Genomic DNA, 25,645 nt, shown 5'->3' with positions numbered 1-25,645 from the left:
TCTTTAGTTGTCCTGACTATGTCATACATGTCCAGTTTTTTGCAATATCTCGGTGAGTATATCAGAAGCTCGCAGTGCACATATCAGAAGCTCTTCTACACTTTAGTCTTTCAGGCAATATATAAATATCTTTTATATGTGTGTACATGAAATGCCCTTCGTGTTATCTTTTCTTTTGTTATTTCACTGTCTGTGAACTTTTGTGTTGTTTAGTAGTCATGTGCGTGTCATGCATTTTTCACTTTCATTAATTTTCTGAGCATGTGTCATACCAAGTTATGCGAAAATATTTGTTTTCTGAAACGGAAGTCAATAAAATGAGGCCAAAGATCTGTGTGTTGGAAGTGCAATTTATATAATGTTCTGGCATATGCTGGCATACTGAAAGTATGGACAAGACTGCGTGCGTCCTAACGCATAAAGAGCCCATGGCACACCACGCGCCAGATCACAAACAATATTCTTGCAATGCCTAAATAAATCAGTTAAAAGTGCTGCCTGCGTCATCAATTCAGAAATATGGTTTGCCCTCTGCAGACCACTTCAGAAACTATCTGCCTTTTCTGCTTCAACATGCTTCAGCAGAATTCTTGACCCTTGTTGAGGATGTTTGTGTTCTTTTTTTAACACTAGGAGAAGCATAGTTTGCTCAAACAGTGCCTACATTGCTTGTTTGAAGAATCAAACCAGAGCAAAAGGATTTGCATGCCAGCACATGCACAATGGACAGCCCAAAGTCATTTTGGAGCAATTTTTGGAGTAAGTAAAATTGCATTTTGGAGCAGCTTGGAGGAGGCCAATCTGAACTTTAGTGGAAAATGGAGTATGGTATATATGGCAGCGCACTTCGAAACCATGATGAAACAGCAAACTGAACAACACCAAGCATGTATAAGCGCGCTTTGTAGCTATAGCATACTAGAATATGGAAGAGTGTGTCGAGAGGCGGCACAGCGCCGGCTTTCTTATAAAGCCGAGAATATTGGCGGCCATATGACCGAACTACATATTCCTGCGCTGATGACTATGATGATAGTGCAAAATGTTCTAAAAGTATACAGTCCAATCGAGGCAGTAACATAACTTTTGTGTTGCCATATGTTGGCATAGAGCCAGAGAGCTGCGATCAACCCTGAGCTGGTATAATGTAAAGCTATACCAATCACTTTTTATTACGATAGCAATTATATGGACATTCCAGGTATATTTCTGCCGTTGGCATCGCCATAATGTTCCATATAAACTACAGGGGCGACAACATTCTCGCCGCGACCCGTATGCTGTTGTGCGAGTGAAAGCATGAAAGGGTGCTCCGACGATGGCAGTTATATCTCAAGCGTGCAAGAGAGCTAAGCGGAGAGGATGCGTGCCATCTTCCACTGTGCACAAAGCACCGAGGGGGGGGTGGGATGTTCTACTCCGGTGGCTGCTGTGTATGGCACGGCTGTGCGGGCCCTATCTTGAAAGCAGTCTGCAATGGGGACAGATTGCGAGTGCTGATAGCTATGTGTGTGCTGTACTTTCGGTGCTTAGATTGCACTGAAGCAAGAGGCAGCCCACAAGTCGATTCGCTCACCCCTGCTGCTGCGCTACCTCCCTCTAACGTTTTGACAATGAGTTTCCATGGTCATCGAGTGAGATCTGTTCGTGTCTGCTTGGACTCACGTGACATCATGCTTGTGAATTTAGCTTGTAAGTGAATGCTTACCAGTTTATACCGCCGATAAAGCTACTATGTTTACTTCTATGTTTCTTTGTAGAAAAGAAATGCTGAAATAAAATTGACTTGACTTGACTCGTATAGCTGTCTACTAATTTGCTATGACAATCAATCCTTTGCCTTTCGGGCGAAACTGACTTTTTATTCCAAATCCACCATTAGGTCAAAATGGCTCACCTCTCGCCTATGTGGCTATAAACACAGATTGGAATAGCTTTAATTTATACCAGCCATGGGGACAGAGACACCCCCCCACTGAATGTGCTGCTCTGTGCGCTTCTCTAATGTCTAGTTCGCTTGCAGAGCCACCAGCCTACTTTGTTTTTTTGCGTCTCAGCTACAGGGTGTGCCGTGCAGTTCGGCCCACTCAACCGTATCCTAGTACACTATAAACACAGCAACCGAAGTGGCCATGTGCATGCCGGAAGCACCGGAATGTCCACTGTTATAGGCGTGAAACTTCTGTGTGGGAGGCACCGTCACGCAGTGTACGGCATGTGAATGGCTGCACTCTTTTTCGGAAAACGAATTCGCCAGCTGTTCGTGGCCACTGCCAGAGAACATATGCTGAAGCCGATCTGGCGCAGCGTGGTGAAGTTTTCGCCAATCTTCTCTTTGGCCCAGGAATAATTCAGTTTCAGTTTCAGTTTATTGTCCTTAAAGACCCCCGGAGGGGGTATTACATAAGGGGTGGGTTTAACATAAGTTCCACATTCGGTACACTTCATAAATTATATTGCACCATTTAAATTAATGCACCATTCACCATTAATTGCACCATTAATTGCAATTAATTGCACCATTCATAAATTAATTGCACCATTTTGATGCATTTGCATCAAAATGGTGCAATTGGCGCAGGAGTCCTAACCTTGTATGCAGTGTTGCTGTGCCAATGCAACTACATGCAAGAGCTGCTGTGATGCCTCAACTTCAGTAGCCATGCAGAACAAGTACTTGGGACCTTTATCACTGGATGCACTGGCAAGAAAACAGTGCAAGAGGTAAACTGTGGGTGGGGACAGCTTTCAGATCGCCAAAGCAGTTGCCATGAGATAACATCTTCTGGCAACGTCACGCATAGTAGAGCTAAACATGAATTATGAAAAAAAAGAAGAAAATGGTAAAAAGGCACTGAATTGTAGTACACCGGAAAATTAAAAATTATCTTGCCAATTTATGTATGTGTTTGCTGTTGTTGGAAAAGAATGCCTACCATGACAATACAGTGAAACCTGGAGAATTAAATGGCACTGATTTCATTACAGCAACGTGACGAAATTGGACAATGAAGCCAGAGGAAGCAGAGTAAATATTAATTCTTATACTTAATTTAAATGTAAAGAGAAGAAAAAACTTGCCGCAGGTACGAGAGAAACCCCCATTTCCCACATTACACATGCGATGCTTTATTAAGCAGCTGTGGCAACCACGCCCCTGTACATTTTCTCAATTTGAACAACGTCTCAATTAAACAACATCCACATCTCCTGGCTCAAGCAGTGCCATGACACCCCCCCCCCCCATGTTCACCTGTCTTTAGGCCACCAGGATGGCTACTCTCTCAGTTGGGAGTGATTGTACTGAAGGCACTGTACAGTGGGCATGGTGCAGGTGAAAAAGAACACGACGACGAGAAGCGCTTGCTTCTCCGTTTCGCTATAACACCGACCTGTTTCAGCCTACCACTACAAACCTAGAATTAGTACTGCTAGGCGAACATCCCGGTTGTAGAATATTTAATGTCTCCTATACTTTCTCTGGCCTTACCATCTGTTTTCTTTGCATGGTAGCAACTAGAAAAAAGATGGAATACCTTGTATTCTCCACAGCCATTGGTGGGTGCGATTAGGCAAACTTTGATTTTCTCCACCAATGTGTGACATTTCACACACAATGCTAACACCAAGATGGAAACAAAAGAAGTTGATTCACAAGCAGACTGCAACATTTACAAATCAATCCCATATAGGTAGTTTTGAAGACAAAAGTATCAAACAGAACAGTTGATATCCGGTTCAAGTGGGTCATCATCATCATCAGCCTGGTTACGCCCACTGCAGGGCAAAGGCCTCTCCCATACTTCTCCTACAACCCCGGTCATGTACTAATTGTGGCCATGCCGTCCCTGCAAACTTCTTAATCTCATCCGCCCACCTAACTCTCTGCCGCCCCCTGCTACGCTTCCCTTCCCTTGGGATCCAGTCCGTAACCCTTAATGACCATCGGTTATCTTCCCTCCTCATTACATGTCCTGCCCATGCCCATTTCTTTTTCTTGATTTCAACTAAGATCTCATTAACTCGCGTTTGTTCCCTCACCCAAACTGCTCTTTTCTTATCCCTTAACGTTACACCTATCATTCTTCTTTCCATAGCTCATTGCATCGTCCTCAATTTGAGTAGAACCCTTTTCGTAAGCCTCCAAGTTTCTGCCCCGTAGGTGAGTACTGGTAAGACACAGCTATTATATACTTTTCTCTTGAGGGATAATGGCAACCTGCTGTTCATGATCTGAGAATGCCTGCCAAACACACCCCAGCCCATTCTTATTCTTCTGATTATTTCCGTCTCATGATCCGGATCCGCCGTCACTACCTGCCCTAAGTAGATGTATTCCCTTACGACTTCCAGTGCCTCGCTGCCTATTGTAAATAGCTGTTCGCTTCCGAGGCTGTTAAACATTACTTTAGTTTTCTGCAGATTAATTTTCAGACCCACCCTTCTGCTTTGCTTCTCCAGGTCAGTGAGCATGCATTGCAATTGGTCCCCTGAGTTACTAAGCAAGGCAATATCATCAGCGAATCGCAATTTGCTAAGGCATTCTCCATTAACTTTTATCCCCAATTCTTCCCAATCCAGGTCTCTGAATACCTCCTGTAAACACACTGTGAATAGCTTTGGAGAGATCGTATCTCCCTGCCTGATGCCTTTCTTTCTTGGGATTTTGTTGCTTTCTTTATGGAGGACTACGGTGGCTGTAGAGCCGCTATAAATATCTTTCAGTATTTTCACATACGGCTCGTCTATACCCTAATTCCGTAATGCCTCCAGGACTGCTGAGGTTTCGACAGAATCAAACACTTTCTCGTAATCAATGAAAGCTATATATAAGGGTTGGTTATATTCCGCACATTTCTATATCACCTGATTGATAGTGTGAATATGATCTAATGTTGAGTAGCCTTTACGAAATCCTGCCTGGTCCTTTGCTTGACAGAAATCTAAGGTGTTTCGTGATTCTGTTTGCGATTACCTTAGTAAATAGTTTGCAGGCAACGGACAGTAAGCTGATTGGCCTATAATTTTTCAAGTCTTTTGCGTCCCCTTTCTTATGGATTAGGATTATGTTAGCGTTCTTCCAAGATTCCGGTACGCTCGATGTCATGAGGCATTGCGTATACGGGGTGGCCAGTTTCTCTAGAACAATCTGTCCAGCATCCTTCAACAACTCTGCTGTTACCTGATCCTCCCCAGCTGCCTTCCCCCTTTGCATATCTCCTAAGGCTTTCTTTACTTCTTCCGGCGTTACCTTTGGGATTTCGGATTCCTCTAGACTATTTTCTCTTCCATTATCGTCGTGGGTGCCACTGGTACTGTATAAATCTCTATAGAACTCCTCAGCCACTTGAACTATCTCATCCATATTAGTAATGATATTGCCATCTTTGTCTCTTAGTGCATACATCTGATTCTTGCCAATTCCTAGTTTCTTCTTCACTGTTTTTAGGCTTCCTCCGTTCCTGAGAGCATGTTCAATTCTATCTATATTATACTTCCTTTTGTCAGCTGTCTTACGCTTGTTGATTAACTTTTGAGAGTTCTGCCAGTTCTATTCTAGCTGTAGGGTTAGAGGCTTTCATACAGACATACAAAGATCTGATCAAAGACATACAAAGATCTGATCAAGAAACGCCAATGTATGTATGAAAGCCTCTAACAAGTGGGTAAGCCTGGGTTAATCTGGGTAGCTTAGACCAACAGAGTCGCTCTATCAACAGGAAGCAAGCAGCTGGTAGCACATTGGCAGATAAATTTTAATTGTCACTTCTTTTGAATATATGAAAGCTGAAAACAGAGCAAATGGGTTCAGTCAAAATTATGACTCATTTCATTAAACACCAAGTTCAACCAAATGAGGCCATGCCTCACGTGTCTCTTTAAAGGAGTACTACTGACATTTTCAGGTATTCATTCTTTTATGTTAAATGACGGTCCTAGACCCCTAAGCTTGAGAGAAAGTAGTGACGAGCCTCAGGGTGCTGTAAATAATTTCATTTATTAGCTTTTCTACAACAAATTTTGATTTCATTTCCCAGGAGGATACTGCGTTGTGACACCACGACACAGTACGTGGCAACGTGGGAGCAGGACATTCTAATGCTTTGACACTCACTTCAGCTCACTTGGTCACCTCGTATGCTACGACACATCTCAAGGGTCGCTGTAGCAGCATAGCAGGCGAGTGAGTGAGTTGGAGTGAGTGTCAAAACATCGCAATGTCCTGCTCCCACATGACCACGTACCGTGTCATGGCATCGCAACATAGTAGAAACAAAAGTGGAACAGGCTGTAGAAAACCTACCATATTAAATTATTTAGAGTGCTCTGAGGATTGACAGTACTTTTCCTGGTGTTCAGAGGTACCAGATTTTCAATTAAAGTAAAAAAAAAAGGGAGACTCGAAATTGTTGCGACAGTAGCCCTTTTAGTAAAGGTCCAAGTACAGTAAATCTAAAAGAATGTACTAGCTAGTTTTGCAACAGCCTGTATAATGTAATATAACACCTGTCTTTGTACGAATAAGTTTCAATGCCAAGGAGGCGAATGCATCACGACGTCTGGATACACCAATTGATTCCGTACCGCAAACACTGCAGCCGCAATGGGCAATCAGAGCTAGAAGTGCAAGCAGCGCTCTCGTTATTTTTGTACAAGAAATAACATCATGCCTCTTCACTGCTATGCAACTTCAACAAAATTTGATGCTTCACTATGTCACGAAAATGTAGATGACAGCAGGTCCAGCATTCAGGAACAAAACTTCAGTACTAAAGCAAGATTACAAATTTCCCCCAATGTTCATATTCACTAAGTGTTGCAATTTAGTGTGCTAAAAAATTGTAGTAGGTCTTTTAAAACTTCAAATATGCATTATTACTCTTTTTAAAGGTCACTAAAGGAAAATGTTAGGCCAACCAAGATTGAATGATCAGGCCTCTGTAATATCAAATTCGTCATTCATAGACAAAGCGGAGGTTTTCTAAGCAAGAAAATAATGAAGATGAAAACTGTAGTGGCGTCACCTATCTTGGAGTACAGTACCTCCCAGGCGACATTCACACTGGCTGATTCACGAAGAGTTTAAGCACTGGCTCGGCATGGCACAACACGAAACAAGTGGCAACGAATTGCTTCATGGGCAAAACGAGAGTCAGCCACTAAAAAGATAAAATAAATTATGTAAAACAGAGGGAGGTCAGGTGGCGATTACGTCAACTCTTCCGTCTTAGCACTAGCAATTAATATTGAGAAGCAGCAGCAGGACCTTTGGAGGTGATTTATTACACAACAGTCATACATTGGCACACAGATGATTATAGACTTCTAGATGATTAGCCTATTGATCTAACCTGGCTTATTTCCCTTTAGCGTTCCTTTAAAACTTCACAAAACAAAAACATTCAAATGCATGCCACACTTACCAATAATTTTTCTTCAACCTGTTTATCTTGACCAGAACTTGCTTAGCCGTATACAATGCATCACCAGGTGAAAGCCCAGCATTGAGCTTTGCAGCCATTTCCTCGTAAAGGGATGTGTCCTCCGTGTTGGAATTGAGTTTAGGGAAGTAATCTTCCCAAATGCTTATGAGATTGCTCGTCACAGCATCAGGCCAACGGACACGGTCACATGAAGACAGTCCCGCTGGACACCACTCCAAAGCTGCAGGGGCCATCATTCTATCTATTAGTGAAGGCAAACTGATCTGTGCAAGCTATTGCAAGTGCCACACATTGGTCTCACCTCAGTTGAGTTGGACTTGTATTTGCCTAGTCATGGTCACGGCTATAGACCTTTTTTTATGGGCGCCGCCATATAGCACAAGCAGTAGCGCCATCTATGTTGGTGGCTGACGGCATGCTGGCTTGGGCGAGCGTTCTGTGCTGTATGCTAGGTACAGGCTCGGCGGCAGTTTCTGGCAGTTTTTGTACTAATGTGGTCTATTTAGTATGGCATGGCAGCTTCCAAGTGGAAAACTGTTCTACGAGACACATTGAAGTGATTTAGGTCAGCATGGCTGGAGTTTCTGCTAGTGTTGAGACGTACGGAGCACCCAGCACAATGTGCACACTCTCATTTGAGCCTACAATCAGCCTCGAAGATCAGTTGTGTATTACCAAAAATTTTTTTCACAAAAGTGGCTTTGCTGTGGCATTGTCACTGTAATTCTGAGCCATGATCTAGCACCAATAAGTAGTTACGAAACGTATGATGATCCCAAGCTTGTAGAATTAGTTGCCATTGTTTACTTTGACTAGCGTTCAAATAGTTATCTGTAGATACATTGCGCAACTACCTAGTTTGTTGGACGAGATTTCTGCCCACAACTGAAATTAACTGGGTTAGTAAGAGCATACCGAACAGTGTGAATCCCACTTGTCTAGTGGTCGTGCGAATGGCTGCACAATGCATGAGAAACGGCAGATGCTGGGTTATAGATCCACTTGTTCTGTATAGCGCATGGTACAAGCATGCGGCATGACCATGCAAGGTCTTATTATGGCATTAGCCAGCATTTCCTTTCTTTTCTCCAATAGAAAGGAGGATGAACACCAATCTCTTTTTGTTTGGTCTTGTACATCCTGTCTTCTATGATGCACTCGTCTGTTTTATGAAAATTGTGTCCTCACAAATGGCCACTGCATTCTTTTTATGCGATCCCATTTGGATATTACTGCTTTACAGGGCAAAAAGGCAATGACCAAGCACAAAGCTTACATGTATCATGTCGGTTTACCAACTGCAGTGATCTCTATGTTGAGTAATGCCATCGGCTTCATAGGGAAGACCAATGTTGACATAGCATAGTAACTTCAAGTTTACTAGATTTGAAATGCGCGAGCACGATGTCAGTGGCTTACGCAAATATTTTACGATTGGCACTTACATGTTTCACTGTTGCATTCAGTTGGCCGTATTCAAGCCCTCTTATGTTTTAGTTTTAATGCCAAGCAATCAGACAGTAAGGCAATTTTGGCTCCCACTGGCAATACACAGGCCACTGATCTTTGCCAAGTAAAAACTGATACAGCCAAAACAGTGCACAACACATACAAACACCAAGGTTGATGATCCATGTCGCATGCTTGTACAACCAAGACAAATGTCCTCATACTGTAGTTATTGCTGCACCGAAAGGCTACAGAGTGGTTCTTTGATGCCGTCTTATGAACAGACTTCAGGTCAATCCTATGGCAAATATTTCCGCAGCACGTAACGGCCACGCATTCAGACAGAACCACGCTGACTCGCCCAAGCCAGAGAGCAGGAAATGCTAGCCATATGCACTTTCCTCCTCGCCCAATGAAAAGGTCTATACAAAGAACACGTAATACATGCACTGTAATACAACACACAAAACCTACTAAGTATTTTTAGCACAGTTTTAAGACAAAAAAAAGTCATAGCTTCATCTGGGTGAAGCATCAACAGCAATAGCAAATATTCAACTGCAAGACAAACTAGTTTTACCAGTACTGTTAACATGAAAAACTCAATAAGATGGCCTGATGACAGTGGCTTTGGACATGCCAGGGTCAACCAGGTGCACACAACGCGTTGAATCAATGTGCACAATCTTGCTTGTTACAAGCAGTGCCTGCACAAAGCCACCTTGCAGACAACTCAAGAGGCCACAAAATGTACAAACGCTCTCTGCAACAGCATCTTTACTTGCTGAAGTAATAGGGGAGCATGCGAAATGTGGGATAAGCCATATGGCTTACCGGTGATGCAGAACTATGGAACAGTCCACGTCGGAGCCCAAGTGAAGCAGGGGCAACCAGTGCTCGGTGCACATGGCTTTGGTTACAAAACTATTACACAATGTAGTACTCATAGTATTAATGGCAGTAAAAATAGCAGTGAACATTCACCTACTAACTAAACACGTCTGGCGCTAAGCGACCAAAGGTGTACATGGACAAAGTCCACTCAATGACTGAGTACTTGCAGTCACAATGTTCACGTGATTAGGTGCAACAGAAGCGGAGAGCATGCACGTTTTTCTAAAGTGAACATTTCATACTGCCACTCCTTTTGCCATTCCACTGTGCCAAACCTCTGGAACTCGGCAGATGTGACCTCCAACATACCGCACATGGGCTGCTTATGCACTGCTACATCTGTAACAGCATGGCTATAGCATGGCTACAAGCATGGCTGAAGTGTCCACACAATTGCTATTGCAATAAAAATTTAGAGGCACTAGCCATAAGTTGTAAACCTGAGGTTTGAAATTATCTGTGACCACCACCACTATAGTTAGACCTCAGCATAATGAAGTCAGTAAAATTGGCACTTTACTTCGTTATATCGAAATTAAACTATCTGGACATTCAACCCTTTATGCAAATTAGTACAGTCACTGATGAATTTTCTTGACACAGAAGAGGCTGCAAAATTTTGCAAATTATCCAGCAATCTAAAAAAAAAAGCTAGTTGAATGACAAAAAAAAATTATTTTCGTTGAATTTGACAGTCGATGACCAATGATAATTTCACGCCATGTTGAGGATACCTTCACATTGGCGGTTTGATATGTAGCCTGCAAAGCTTTTGTGTCCACTCTGCCACCACGGTTGATAGTGTTGCACAACCAACGTTATCATCAAGATTGCAGGCACAGGGGAGTGAACACCTCGTGTGCCTCTTGCTTCAAAACATCTCAAAAACCAGAGATTATGTGACATACAGCACTTAATAAGTGGAAAGACAGTGTACATGAAGCCATGGCCATCTTGGCTCACCCAACTCTTGCACCTGTTGCACATCACCACTGAAAATAGGATGTGCGGATATCGTGTGCACTCAGCAGCACTGAAACCATGCACACAGCCGCAGCCCAGCAGGGGGCTATGACCCCCTCATTACCACATTAGCATGTGCTCGCTCCCACCCCTCCTTGCCCCCGCTGCACTTGCAGGAAGATGGCACGCATCAAGCTACCATCTTTTTTTGTAAGTGAGAGGGAAAGCAAGCGATTCCCTCGCACCAACTGCATATAGAGCATGGGGAATGATAGTATCTTATCGCTCTTCGACCTTGTAAGGAAGGTGCTAACAAGAGGGTGTTGCTTTTACGCTGCTCTGCTTCATCAGTTGCCCTCTGGGCAGCTGTTTTGATGCAGTTTGAGAGGTGTGTTTGCAAGCAGCTGAATGTAGTTCAACCGACTGCATCTGCAGCAGTTTCCATTTATTGCCTTAGTATTCCTTTGCGTGGCAGTGAAATTGCGTATAAATACACTGTTATATTGAAGCTCAAAGCACATGGTGTTCCATGGACAAAAAGTTGTAAAAAGTTAACTGCTTCATTATACCCTGAATTTTGTTATAGCAAGGTTTACTTGTATGTACTGTATGGACACACTCGACTGCTTCGTGACCCCTAATATGTCTTTCCTACATTACACTAGCACAACATCCGAGTTGGTTGGTCATAGATTGAGTGCTGCTACGCAGGACAGCATTCTCTCTCATTCCCACTCGACTGCATGAGGTAGTGCGCCAGAAATCAAGTTTCTCATCTTTGTTGTTTTTGCGTGAGTGCACACAGGCCAATAGCACACAATCTGGTAGGCTTTGCCAAGAGATTTTTGATTGCCTACTTTTCAAAAGCACTAGTCAGAGCCTAAATATAGTATTGAAACAAAACCATAAATAATTTTACCATCAAATACATTGACTAATAAAAAGCTCACTAGCGTTGCTTGCTAGGAGTGCTGTAAACCTATGGTACTGCTCTACAAACTTGCACCTAGATTGGCCTCCACAAATTATGAATGGCAATACTAATGAATTTTTTATTTCAATCAGTGTTGACAACACTGGTCCCTTTTTTGTTCATTCTGTGCCAACAAATGTGGAAAACATTAACTTGCAGTTAGAAAATGAAATTATATTCTGGGGTTTTATGTGCGAAAACCACAATCTGATTGTGGGGCAAGCTGTAGCGGGGGACTCTGGATTAATTTTGACCAGCTGGGTTTATTTAACAAGTACTCAATGCATAGTACGCAGGCGTTTAAGTGGCAGCCACTGCTGAGGATTGAACCCACAACCTTATGCTTAGCAGCGTAATAGCATCACAGTGGTACAGTCATCCAATTCATTATTAATAGCATGTGAGAGCCAACCTGGTAGTGCATAAGTGCTTTGAAGCAGAGCGAAGCAGTCAAATCCACAAGGACAATCGTGTGCATTTAAAGTGCACACAAGTTGCAGCATCATCTGCTAGGCTGCTCCATTCGTTGCGACACATCTTTACTGTAACGCGCTGATGCATTTTCTTGCCTGTGCTTGTGCTGAGACTATTATCAGCCTTTCTTTATGTTAACTGTAGGATGTTGTGCTTGCAAACTTCCTCATTTTATGACACCACCCAATTCTCTGTCATCCTCAACTTCGCTTCCCTTCCCTTGGCACTAATTCTATATCTGTAATAGAGTGCTGGTTATTTGTCCTGCGCATTACATGATTTCCTCAACTCCATTGTTTTCCCTTGATGTCAATTGGGATACACCCTACCTTGTTTGCTCTCTGATTCCCACTGCTGTCTTCCTGTCTCCTACCATTACGTATACATTTTTCCTTCCATTGCACATTCCATGTCCTTGTTAACCTCCTTGTTAACCTCCAAGCATCCTTGTTAACCTCCAACTTTATGCCCCATATGTTAGTACCAGTGGAATGCAATGATTGCACACTTCTCTTTTCAAGGATACCGGTAAGCTGCCGGTCATGATTTGGCAATACCTGCCTTATGCACTCCAACCCACCTTTACTCTCACATGAATTTTCTTATCGTAATGATGATGATGCACGAGGTTTTAAGCTACGAGGGCTAGAAATGGCCAAAGAGCATGATCAGGGTCCCCTTGATCACTCTTGCACACATTTGCACACATTGCACTCTTGCACACATTCTAGAGGTTGACTGCCGATCACGAATTCTCATTCTCCTGCCATGCTATTGAACATTACCTTAGCATAGTAATCTTAATCCTTACTCTTACACTTCCTCAGCTCAGGCCTTTATTAGTATTATTAATTCAGTGGCTACATAAGCTCATGCACTTATCTAAATAATGGAACCCCTAAATGCGCATGAAATGTTTAGCTTTTCTAAGAATAGATGGCTTTTTTAAATGCTGTGAAATCGCAATTCCGTACTAGAACCTTAACTTGCAATGGCAGCAATTTTACATGTCAAATTGTGGTGTAAAGCTATGCTTTGTCATGGTTTGATACTGTGTCCTTAAAAGGTCCCTCACCAGGCCCCATAGCAAATTTTGGTTATACGCTGGAAGTTGTTACGTGTCCTCTAGAGAGCATTCTTCCACAAAAATTTTTCGAATCGGCTCATTAATAGCCCAGATAGAAATATTTCAGTGCCGCGAACCCATGATTTCAGCAGGCGGGCTCCACTGCCAAGGAAGACACTCTCTCCACTCGCCCCACCTAGCCTTGGCAAGCGAAATTCCTTCCCTGGGTCCTCGCATACCAGACCTCGAGGATCAAGTGACGCATACATCACAGGCCCCGCCTTTTTTTTTTTTTTTCACTACGCATTTCCGCTGACGGCGTCACGCGTGAGCTGTTGTCTCGTTCACACAGCGCACGATTTTGCACGCTGTGCACAAGGAAACATGACTAGCGGCATCATTCGGTGCTACACGAATACTGAGGCAGAACAAGCAGATTGCAGAGCATGATCATGCGCTGGAGCGCGGTAGAAAATGGCATAGTTTCAGTACCTGCGCATGTGATTGCGTGACCGTGGGAACAAGCAGACAAAGTGGAAGTACATCTCTCTTCTTTCGGAGCGAACTAAAGCAAAAAACATGCAGACATTCCGTTTGCATATATTATTATTTCTCTAAACTTAAATTCGTCAATTCAAACAACAGATCACACAGATAACAGATGTCTTGAATAATTCTCGAAGTCGCGACACCAAGAGCGACGTCACACTGCAGACACGACTACATAGGCACAGGGACATGACTATGTCACCACCTGGCTTGGAGCGTGGCGGCCACGAGGAAAAGAAAAAACAGCATTCGATTTGAAATTTCAGGTCTTTCCGCGGTGCGTAGCAATGTAATACTTTGCAGACATGATCGTTATCACTCAAAGTATGCTCTGTGCTCGTCAGCTCAAAATGGCCAGACCTGGTGAGGAGCCCTGTAAACCATGGTAACCAAGTTTTTTTTTCACAAACCATGGTTTGTGGTTTATTATGGTTTTACAAGGCGCCTTGGGCTGCTTTTACGAGGATGCCATAAGTTAGGAGTCATTGTTCGGCAACCCCTATGGTCACCAACTGGCCACGCAGAAGGCGCTTTCTGGCCGTGTGCAGACGTCAACAGAGCCCTATGTCACGTACATTCAGGACGTCTTGGTTCTGTGCCGCAAAGTTGACGCACACTTGACTGAGTCCGACAAGGTTTCCCACATCCTCAAAGGCATTGCCGATAACGCCTTCAACTTCCTCGTATTCAAAAACGTCGCGAAGGTGGATGCAGTTATAAAAGAGTGCCGCCGCCTCGAACTCGCTCAACGCCAACGCATCGGCCAGCAGTTTGCCCGTTTGCCCAAGACCCCAGCAACATCTTCCTGTGCCGATGCTCCTTGTCCCAACAGCACTGGCGATATTACCAGAATCGTCCGGCATAAGATTGAGGCCGCCTATACGGCTGCCTTTGACTCCAGCCCCACCAACGCACCTGCAGTCACAGTTTCCCTGATCCAGGCAGTTGTCCTCCAGGAGTTCGAAAACATGGGTCTTCACACCATCTGCTCGGCCCATCGCCCTGATACCAACTTGGCTTCTTCGATTCCGCCCCGTCCCGCATCTTCTTACCCACCACGTTTCCGCAACCCATCTGAATGGCACACTGCTGACGACAAGCCCATTTGTTTTTACTGCCTTCGAATCGGGCACATTTCTCGGCACTGTCGCAGTCGCTGGACTTCCCCGACCCAGTCTGCTTATACTGCCTACTCTCGCCCCTCAGGTGGCCCTTCTCGTCCCTATTCCGCACGCTCCGATAATGCCACCACTGATTCTCCTACGCCGAACCGCCCCTATGCTCGTTCACGTCTGCCCCAACGACAACAATCTCGCCCTCCCCAGCCCCGTCGCTCCTTTTCACCGACTGCTTTGGACGCTGCTCCCAGCCGGAAAACTAGATGATGCAGCGCCTCGAGGTGATGCTCCATTGCTCCCTACGCCGCCAAATCCTCCACTGACGTTGCCCACTCATCTGAACCTTCTTGACGAGTCGATGGTGTTTCTGTATCTGCTTTCATAGACACTGGGGCGCATTTGTCGATAATGAGTGCTGACCTACACAACAGGATGAGGAAAATAATCCCGCCGGCCCCGACTCCTGTTGTCCATGTCGCCGATCGTGGAACAGCCGCTGTAATTGGTATGTGTACCGCCCACGTCTCCTTCGTCGATCGCTCCACTATCGTGCTATTCACTGTCATCGCCCACTGTCCCCATGACATCATCCTCTGCTTAGACTTCCTCTCCGCACATTCTGCTCTCATCGATTGTTCCGCCAGTACTCTCCACCTTGACCTGCCTGTTCTGGATCCCGCTGTACCACACCCCAGTCGCCTCAGTTCTGTCGACTTCGTTCGCTTGCCACCTTCGGCACTGACTTACGTTGACTTAGTGTCAACCCCACCAGTGCCCGATGGTCACTACATCGCAGCTCCTGTGCAAGACGACCTATTTACACACGGGATCACAGTACCTCATACCGTTTTATCTATTGGGGTGAATTGCGTCTGACTCATCATCTCATCATCAGCCTGGTTACGCCCACTGCAGGGCAAAGGCCTCTCCCATATTTCTCCAACAACCCCGGTCATGTACTAATTGTGGCCATGCCGTCCCTGCAAACTTCTTAATCTCATCCGCCCACCAAACTTTCTGCCGTCCCCTGCTACGCTTCCCTTCCCTTGGAATCCAGTCCGTAACCCTTAATGACCATCGGTTATCTTCCCTCCTCATTACATGTCCTGCCCATGCCCATTTCTTTTTCTTGATTTCAACTAAGATGTCATTAACTCGCGTTTGTTCCCTCACCCAATCTGCTCTTTTCTTATCCCTTAACGTTACACCTATCATTCTTCTTTCCATAGCTCATTGCGTCGTCCTCAATTTGAGTAGAACCCTTTTCGTAAGCCTCCAGGTTTCTGCCCCGTAGGTGAGTACTGGTAGTACTGGCGTCTGACTGCCAGTGGTCAATTTTGGCTTGACGACACAAGTGCTGCCACGCAGGATGTCTCTGGCCAAGCTTTGCTCATTCAAGGATCACTCAATAGCATCTATTACAGTAGTCGACAATTCAGCTGATCCTCCTCTACCATCGCAGTCGGCAACTTGTACCATCGCCGACTTGCAGAAAATTATTGCGCCTGACATGCCGTCCGTCCGAGCACACTCGTGAGCTCTACCACGTTCTGTTTTCCTACCTCGATATTTTTGACTTTAACGATCGTCCTTTGGCCCAAACTACAGCTGTTAAACATCGCATTAATACCGGTAATGCCCCTCCTGTTCATCGCCACCCGTATCAAGTGTCACCAGCTGAGTGTCAAGTTATTCATGCAGAAGTTTGCAAAATGCTTACCAAGAACATCATAGAACCATCATGTATTCCCTGGGCGTCACCTGTTGTACTGGTAAAAAAGGATGGCTCATGGCGCTTTTGCATGGATTATTGGCACCTTAACAGGGTTACCAAAAAGGACGTGTATCCCCTACCTCAGATTGACGATGCCCTTGACTGCCTCCACGGTGTTCGCTACGTCTCCTCTATTGACCTTTGCTCCGGCTACTGGCAGATTGCCGTGGACGATCTCGACTGCGAGAAGACTGCTTTTGTAACACCCGACGGTCTTTATCAATTCAAAGTGATGCCGTTCGGTCTATGTAACGCTCCTACCACTTTTGAACACATGATGCACTCCCTTCTTCACAGTTTCAAATGGTCTACGTGCCTGTGCTACTTGGACGACGTTATAGTTTTCTCCACAATGTTCGCTACGCACCTCGAGAGCCTCTCGGCAGTCCTGGATGTTTTTCGTCGAGCCAGTCTGCAACTCAACACATCGAAGTGCCAATTCGGCCGTCGCCAGATTACCGTCATTGGGCATCTCGTTGACGCAAACGAAGTGCAACCGGACCCAGGCAAGATCCATGCTGTTACACACTTCCCTGTTCCGAAGTGTGTCAAGGATGTACGCAGCTTCATCGGCCTTTGTTCGTACTTCCGCTGTTTCATGAAAAATTTCGCGGCCATAGCACGACCACTAACCAAGCTTTTGAAAAAGGCGCCCCTTTCCAGTGGGGCGATAATGAGGCCTCTGCATTCTCGCATCTAATCAACCTTCTCACAACGCCTCCCGTTCTGGCCCATTTCGATCCTTTTGCGCCTACCGAAGTCCGTACTGATGCCAGTGGTCACAGAACTGGTGCAGTACTGGCACAACGCCAGCACGGCAACGACCGTGTTATCGCTTACGCCAGCAGGCTCCTCTCACCCTCCGAGCGCAACTATTCCATCACTGAGCGTGTGTGTCTGGCCCTAGTTTGGGCGGTTGCGAAGTTCCGCCCATACTTATATGGCCGACCCTTTTCCGTTGTCACAGGACCATCACGCGCTTTGCTGGTTGTGCTCACTGAAAGATCCTACAGGAAGACTTGGTCGCTGGGCCTTACGCCTCCAAGAATATTCGTATATTGTAACCTACAAATCTGGCCGACTACACAAGGACGCTGAATGCCTGTCTCGTTACCCAGTAGACGAGCCTGACGACGCCGACAGTAGTACCACCGTCATTTTCTCTGTGTCTGCCTTCGCTAACATCGCCGATGAGCAGTACCGAGACCTATCGCTGCGAGCACTTATCGAGCGTCTGCGCTCAACACCTACCGACGCATCCGTTCGCCGATATGTCCTCTAGGGCGGCATTCTGTACCGAAGGAACTTCCTCCCTGATGGCCCTGATCTTCTTCTTGTCGTGCCAAAACATCTACGACAGACTGCTCTTTGAGATGCATGACGCACCCACTGCAGGATATTTTGGGGTAACCCGCACGTACGAACGCGTCCGTTGCCACCTCTATTGGCCTGGTCTCACTCACTCCCGTCCGACGCTATGTTGCTGCCTGTGATACCTGCCAGCGTCAGAAAACACCTCAGGTGCTACCTGCCAGTCATCTCCAGCCGATCACCGTCCTTCTTTCATGTTGGATTAGACCTCCTCGGTCCCTTTCCCACGTCATCGTCTGGGAACAAATGGGTAGCTGTCGCAACTGATTACGCCACCCGATACGCTATCACGCGGGCTTTCCCTCCAGTTGCGCCACTGACGTCGTGGACTTTCTCTTGCGTGACATTATCTTACTTCATGGCGCCCCGTGACAGCTGCTTACTGACCGTAGTCATAACTTCCTCTCGAAAGTTATCGCCGACATTGTGCATTCCTGCTCCACTCAACACAAGCTGACTACCTCATACCATCCTCAAACCAATGGCCTGACAGAGCGGTTAAACCGTACTGTTACAGATATGCTGTCCAAGTACGTTTCCAAGGACCACCATGACTGGGACATTGCCCTTCCTTACGTCACATTTGCTTATAATTCTTTTCAGCACGACACCGCCAGATTTTCTCCATTTTATCTACTCTACGGTCGCAAACCGACCTTGCCCCTTGACACGGCACTTCCTCCAGCTGCGATCTCAACAAGCGAGTATACGCATGACGCCATCGCCCTCGCCGACCATGCACGCCAGCTTGCCCGTGCTCGACTGACGGATTCGCAAACCACTCAGCAGCATCAGTACAACGCCCACCACCGTGATGTACAGTTTTCGCCTGGTGTGCTTGCGCTCCTGCGGTCACCGTCTCGTCACGTCGGACTTTCAGAAAAGCTCCTTTCGCGATACACAGGACCCTACTGCGTGCTGCGCCAGATGACACCTGTGACGTACGAAATTGCTCCTGTGAGCTCAACCTCGTCATCTACTCTGGCATCTAGTGATGTCGTGCACATTTGTAGGCTCAGGGCCTACTACACTGCTTCCGAGTCCGGCCTTTAGTCGCTCCGGGACGACGCTTTTGCCGCCAGGGATAGTGCTATACGAAATAGTATTTCCAATGACAAAGAGGCGAGCAGTAAGAAGACGTCGACGATTGGAGGCTAGCACGAGCTGTTGCTTCTTGGCCAAGTGCTGCGTATTACGTTGTAAATATACTTGTATATAGCTTTTTATCGGCATCTTCTTACGTAAAAATATTATAGGAGAAAAACAATAGCATTGGTGTGCAGTTGTTTTTTATATTTACCATTGCTACTTTTGAGACAAAGCACGTTTATATAAGTGAACCAAGTTTGTGGAATGGACATTCTGGCAAGTGGATCCTGTCAAGTGTCAAGTGCACCTTGTGAGTGACACTAACGCCAAGATGAATCCACTTAAGAGTAACTGTCAGGAGTGATAAGCATAAACGAAGAAAGAAGATGAGGAAGAGGGAGTGAAGCGAGCGTGTGGAGCCACCATCTTGGAGAAGGGGGCACATGCAGAGAAGGACGTGGTGGCCGGGGCGCAGCATTACGGGAGAAGACGGCCGGAGATCGCCTCTCTGGGTCCTGCCCCAGTACCTAGGCGAGCAGATGACCGACGTTCCCGGAACTACCGCTGACCTGGACCTACCTGCCAGGACACGTCAGCGTTTACGCCGCTGAACGTAGATGCGCGGAGGCTGGCTGCAGCCAGTCACCGTCACCGAACTAAGCTGGGCCAGCGCGCACCAGGAGCGCCAGCCGGCACGAGCCCCGCTCTGCCGGAGCGCGACAGCTCTTCAGTGACTGTGCCATCGCCACGTCGGCCAGGGCATCGGTGACGCCGGACAGCAGCGACAACTGAAGACGACCGGATTGCAATGACGGACTAAAGACCGGGGGACGTCGATATCCTGCCCAAACAGAACCGGTACTGTAAGTGCCCCTACTATAGCGTATAGACGATCGGAGCACAGACGTTGGTTAACGCGATAGTGCGAGCATAAAGTATAGCAAGGGAGGACGCAGTCCGTTTCCAATAAGTGGTGAACGTTACCGTATGTTCCTGTTGTTAAAAGTCCATATCGAATTAATGTTGTGTGTGTGCTGCACCTTGCGTTCATGTGTTCTTTTTGCCTGTTCAAGCAAGCGTACCAGGCGTTAACGTTTACGTGACAGTAACACTAAACTTGCCCAAGCTTCAGCACATAAAACTAACATGTGTAGATGACATGTGTGTATGTATGTAAACTCAAGAGAAAGTGTACTTTTACACAATCAGCTAGCAGCTGGGAAAAGCTGTATGTGGCACACTGCTGTGCACACGTGCAAGCACACACACCTGCACACACCACTGTAGCAAACTACAATGTTATGTGCACTGTATCTACACAAAATTTAACCCAAAAGTTAGTCTGTTGTAGCCAGTAGTCCACTGTAACCGGATGTATTAAAAGTAGAATTTGTTTTGTTGCAGGGATATTACAGGCGGGCCAAACTACGCAAGAAGTATAGTCAGTTATATCAAAAGTATATTGTATGGAGACCTGTTTAATGAACATAGACAGTGCTGCGCCAATAGTGGTTGCTGAAAAAATAATTTCGTGTATCATGTCTGCATTTTTTCATAACCTATTGCCTGCATATATTCCTTTAGAACCCCACTAGGCTCTGGCCAAGGGTATAACGAGTGCTGCCCATTTTAAGTATTGCACTAAAGAATCTGCAATTAAAAAAGAAAAGCAAGGCTGCGTTCACCTTTCTCTTCAGCTGGCTCCTCCGTGTCTGCATTCAAGGCAACCTCGGATGCATCCAAAGTTCCAGTGGCCTGCGTGCTCTTGGAGGTGTTTTCCACACAGCCTTCCAAAGATGTAGGACCAGCTCTGACAGAGCACGATGTGGACTTAGCAGCCGCCTCAACTTTGTCCTGCATGCCTGCTTGCAGTCGAGCAACTTTGGCCATGATGTGCTGCCTCATGGCAGAGCTTGCTTGCCGCTTGCTCCTGGTACGTTTTCTGCCCTGTGAGACTGGGGCAAAACAATGTCATGAACGATAACATTACAGAGGCAGAGCACTTAGAAGGAAGCTTCAGCTCAGGCGCAACTTCAACTTCAATGAATGAATGCTAAATGAAAGAATGCTAAATTACTGTGACTCTAGGAAGCAAAATGATGATTTATGCTCTCAAATTTCCAAACAAAATTCCAGAAAACTTATGATTTTCAAAAAATTGAAGCACGAACTTTAAAAATCTGTAACTCCGCACCAAAAACAGATACTATTGGAGTTCAGTAAACTGCATCTTTTGAGCAGACAAATTCATGGTTTACATTTAAGCGTGTACAATACATTAATTTCGTCCACTTTACATGTACTATTAAATGCAGTTTAGTGTTGTAACATCCATTTATAATGTTAAGCTAGTGTTGTAAACTTTATACACAAGCTTTTTTTTTTTAATTCTGCAATTTTCAACAATTTTCATAGAACACTTGATGGCTTAAACCAGAAATCCGCTTACTATAGTCACTAGACTGAAAATGCTTCTAAATTGGTCAGAGTGTTCAGGCTGGTTGTATGGTACCATAGTTTTCTACATAAATTAGTAGAGAGGACTCTGGAGCTGCGATTGCTGGGCTGCCATGGGAATGAGTGTTGTAAACAATGTTGCCGATTATCGCACTGTCGTGCAACTGCTGGTGGCGCATGCATGCCATGCTTTGGTTTCTTTTCTCTTGTTTCTTCTGTCACCTGGAGCACCGAAAAATTGTCTTCTTGGTGGCTTCAGGTTATACATTATTTATTACTCCTGGTCTTTCCAACTTTCTGGGCAATCATATTTTCTAAACCCATGAAGGAAGTAAACCCATAATTGAGAGTTACAATAACTGCAACAAGGTACTGCATCAGAAATGCACTACCATGTTGGAAATTGTCAGTTTCCAAAGTCGCAAGCCAGAAAGAGGAAGTTTAGACAAATCCATGTACTCGTGCCCCATGCTGGCTGAACCACCATGGTATCAGCATCTGTAAACAATACAGTGCATCAATTCCCTCTAGAAACTTTAGTCCAAAACTGTGTACTGTTCTATGTCTGAAACAACTTATGCCCTTTTTTGCATGCATCAACAAAGCACTGAAAAGTAGGGGCGTGCAGATACTGAAATAACCCCGAGGTGAATCGACTAGTGAACATTCAAATAATTCAAATTCGCGAGTCGAACAACTACTATTCGATCTTTAGAATATTCTATATGGAGATCCACGTAGTGCCACACGTTGTGTGAGCCATGGAGCCGCTCGTGCTTGATGTTGCCCAAACTAGCTTTTCACTTCGTTAGTGGCGCAAATGGAGCACTGAGAGCACCACAGGCGAGCCACCCCCAACTGAAGTGGCATCTGACTTTGTCAGTGTGAACCCTCCCCGACATCGGCCCGATGCAAGATTGCATGCAATGGTGCTGTGTCGGCCAGGGCCAGCTATGTTGTTACAAAGTTCGTCCGGTTCCACAGAACCGATTGAAATGATAACGTGACATGGACAGCAGTAACAGCAACAACAGCAGCATGTATTTCGTAAAGCGCAAAAGCATGTGCAATGATCAGGCTGATTAATAGCTGCCAATAGGCATGTGGATCGTAATGAATATGCGGCGAAGAACTTCATACAACTTCAGCAACTGCCACCGTAACCTGCATGCATGATCTTGGGACTGAAACAATTGATGAGCTACCCGGTGTGGTGCGAACTTGTCATCATATCAATCTAGAATTCAGAATCTTTGACAAATCATGTGCCGAACCTGACAATGAAACTGCGCGGACATCACCTGCTCTTTATTTACCATCAGCTGCGATCGAGCCATGTCATGCGTGGTCATTTCGCCTGTCGCACAGATTGGCCTTATGATAACCCACCTGCCGTAAAGTTGGGGCAGAATTTCTGCACACTGGAGAAATATCTGTAACCAAAACATCTTATCCGATAGTTAAGGGATTGCTGCAAAACAGGTCCACTATTAAACTGAGAACCTGTTGGTATTCAGCACAGATAATAATAATAATAATATTTGGGGTTTTACGTGCCAAAACCACTTTCTGATTATGAGGCACGCCGTAGTGGAGGACTCCGGAAATTTTGACCACCTGGGGTTCTTTAACGTGCACCTAAATCTAAGCACACGGGTGTTTTCGCATTTCGCCCCCATCGAAATGCGGCCGCCGTGGCCGGGATTCGATCCCGCGACCTCGTGCTCAGCAGCCCAACACCATTAGCCCCGAGAAAGAGGAATGGCGCCCTCTCGCGAGTGACGTCACGGCCAGGACGCCGCTCGCTCCGGCTCGCTCGGCTGCCGCGCGCGCTCGTTCCCTTCGTGTATGCTCGGGGTATAGGTGGCTCGAACCGTACGTATTGAGGAATAAGTCGGCTTCTTTCAGCTGCAATACCTTAACCACAGTTTCTTCTTCAAAAGCGTGTGAGTCGAGAAACTTTGCGACTTGGATATCGCAAGCTAAGTAGCGTTAAAGGGGTCTACAAGTTTTTGCAATGCATATATGCGCCGTGTCTATCGGTAAATTTTGACTAAAAAAAGAATATCTGCAAATTCAACGCGCGAAGTTGTGTATGATGCTTCGCTAAATACTTAACATTCCTTTAGTATTTAGCTATGAGAGGTATTGCATCTTACGTGGAAGAAAAATCTGGTACTTGGCGTCAACATGTTATCCGATGTTAGAAAGACACTGCCCAGCAAAGCTGTCATCATGATTCCTATTACTCTGGTGTGTTGTTCTATTCAAATATGGCCATTCATTAATGCGTAAAAAAATAGTTAGGCGCGCATTTCTTATGAAAATGTTTGCTGCTACTTACATCCCCCTCTGAAACAGGCCTCCAAAAAACGAATTGCTCATGGCTGCTAACACGACGGCGTGTCATGTAGAGTATTTACATAGTTAATTCACAAACACCATAGTAGCAATCATCTGAGAGAAAAGTTTCGTTGTTTAGATCAACAGCCACTCAATTGAAAGTGATGAAATGTATCATAGTGGCCCTCAGTAGCCTTTATCGACAATATGGCACACCCCTGATCACGTAACGGTAGCAATCGACTGTCCGTATGGCGAGGCACGCTATGTTCGCGAAACCCATCAGTTCACTTCAACTTCGAATTAAAACCATAAAGCATATTTTTACAGCGCCAACTGGAATGGCTAAAGTATTCTCGAGCTACTACTACGCAGCTTAGATTGCCTACAAAAGGAAAATTCAAGCACCTTTTGTCTCACCATGTCTCGATCCAGCGTTATTTAATTATACAAACGGATAACTATTCGCTTCGTCGGTAGTTAAAAGAGAACCTTGCAGGCTAATTTTGGTTTGCTCCAATCCAATCGCAAACATTCATAAAGAAAGCACCACAAGCCTTGCATATACTTTCACTTGATTTCTGACCCTCCACAAGGGGAATTTCGATATCTTCAATATGTCCCATACTACTAGTCATTGACGCTTCGACTGCTTTCTGGCTGCAGCTATGCCGTCCAGCAGGCATACTTCACTAAAAAAATTGGGCCGAGCAGCCTGTGTCAGTTTGCCAAACAGATTCGTCATGTATATTCCTCAAGCAACAAGCACCAGTAAATTTCTCAAGTGAGTTTGATTTGATTTGATTTATTAATTTCCATTTACACACACACATGTACAGAGGAGTGGTAAATGGAGGTGGATGAGGGAAAAAAGCCGCACAGACGCGGCTTGAGGTAATCTCACCCTCTTACGTACAATATGGCTGCATGGGGTAACACATCAAGCGCCATATAAATTACATTTATATAGTGGCCATAAAACATTGCAGTTATACAATATATGAAAGCACAGTGAAATATTTCCACGATAACAATGCAAAACACACTGCGGCATTGAAATAAATAAATGATATACACTTGGTAACATAGACAAAAAAAGAGGAACATAACATGCATTATTAATCATTAACAAACGCGCTGTAAAGAGGTGAGTTGAACGTGTAGCACGGAAAAGAGAATATATATTGGTACATTCCTATTTGTACTCTGTAAATAGCTGTAAGCCTTCATTAACTTTACTTCAAATTTCCGCCGCTTAAAAAAAATAAACACGTGAAGAACCGCCTAATGTTGACAAGCAGTTAAAGAAGCAAGTGAGGCGTGTAGAATCTAAGCTCCAGTATTAGTTAAGTCACCGTGCTACTGCCGAGCGTTTCTGTGAGGAAATGCAAAAATTCGATATTATACCATGAACTACTCGTCGTGAGCAAACCTGTTTTAGCGGAATAAAATCAACGTAACTGCTGTAGAAGTCATATATAGCCAGCTTTGTGACAAACTTGTTGCACCGCGGCAGGTATGGTATCATAACTGGATTCCTATAGGCTATGCTTTTGCGATTGTCTATTCGCGTATGAAAAACACGCAATGGGCTGGTCTGCGTCGCTTCAGCTGGCACTGTAGCGTTGCCTTCGAGAGCTGCATTGTTGTCTAAGAAATTAGCTCTTTCAATAAATGTTC

General features: G+C 45.2%; 1 protein-coding gene across 6 annotated transcripts in view; it reads right to left on the bottom strand.

Moving 5' to 3' along the window:
- The window catches only part of LOC135919562 (uncharacterized), a 97,265-nt gene that overhangs the window by 13,305 nt on the left and 58,315 nt on the right, over positions 1–25,645 (bottom strand). For all 6 annotated transcript variants that reach the window (XM_070523101.1, XM_065453474.2, XM_065453472.2 and 3 more), the window contains 2 exons: positions 20,851–21,120; positions 7,425–7,665 (listed from right to left, as the gene is read on the bottom strand). In XM_070523101.1, the coding sequence (XP_070379202.1) occupies positions 7,425–7,665; positions 20,851–21,120 (511 nt within the window). The remainder of the gene's footprint in view (positions 1–7,424; positions 7,666–20,850; positions 21,121–25,645) is intronic.

This window comes from Dermacentor albipictus, chromosome 8 (genome assembly GCF_038994185.2).
Source record: "Dermacentor albipictus isolate Rhodes 1998 colony chromosome 8, USDA_Dalb.pri_finalv2, whole genome shotgun sequence".
Classification (NCBI taxonomy): Eukaryota; Metazoa; Arthropoda; class Arachnida; order Ixodida; family Ixodidae; genus Dermacentor; species Dermacentor albipictus.
Note: the sequence above shows the minus strand (reverse complement) of the source record. Positions and strands in the feature narration are given on the sequence as shown.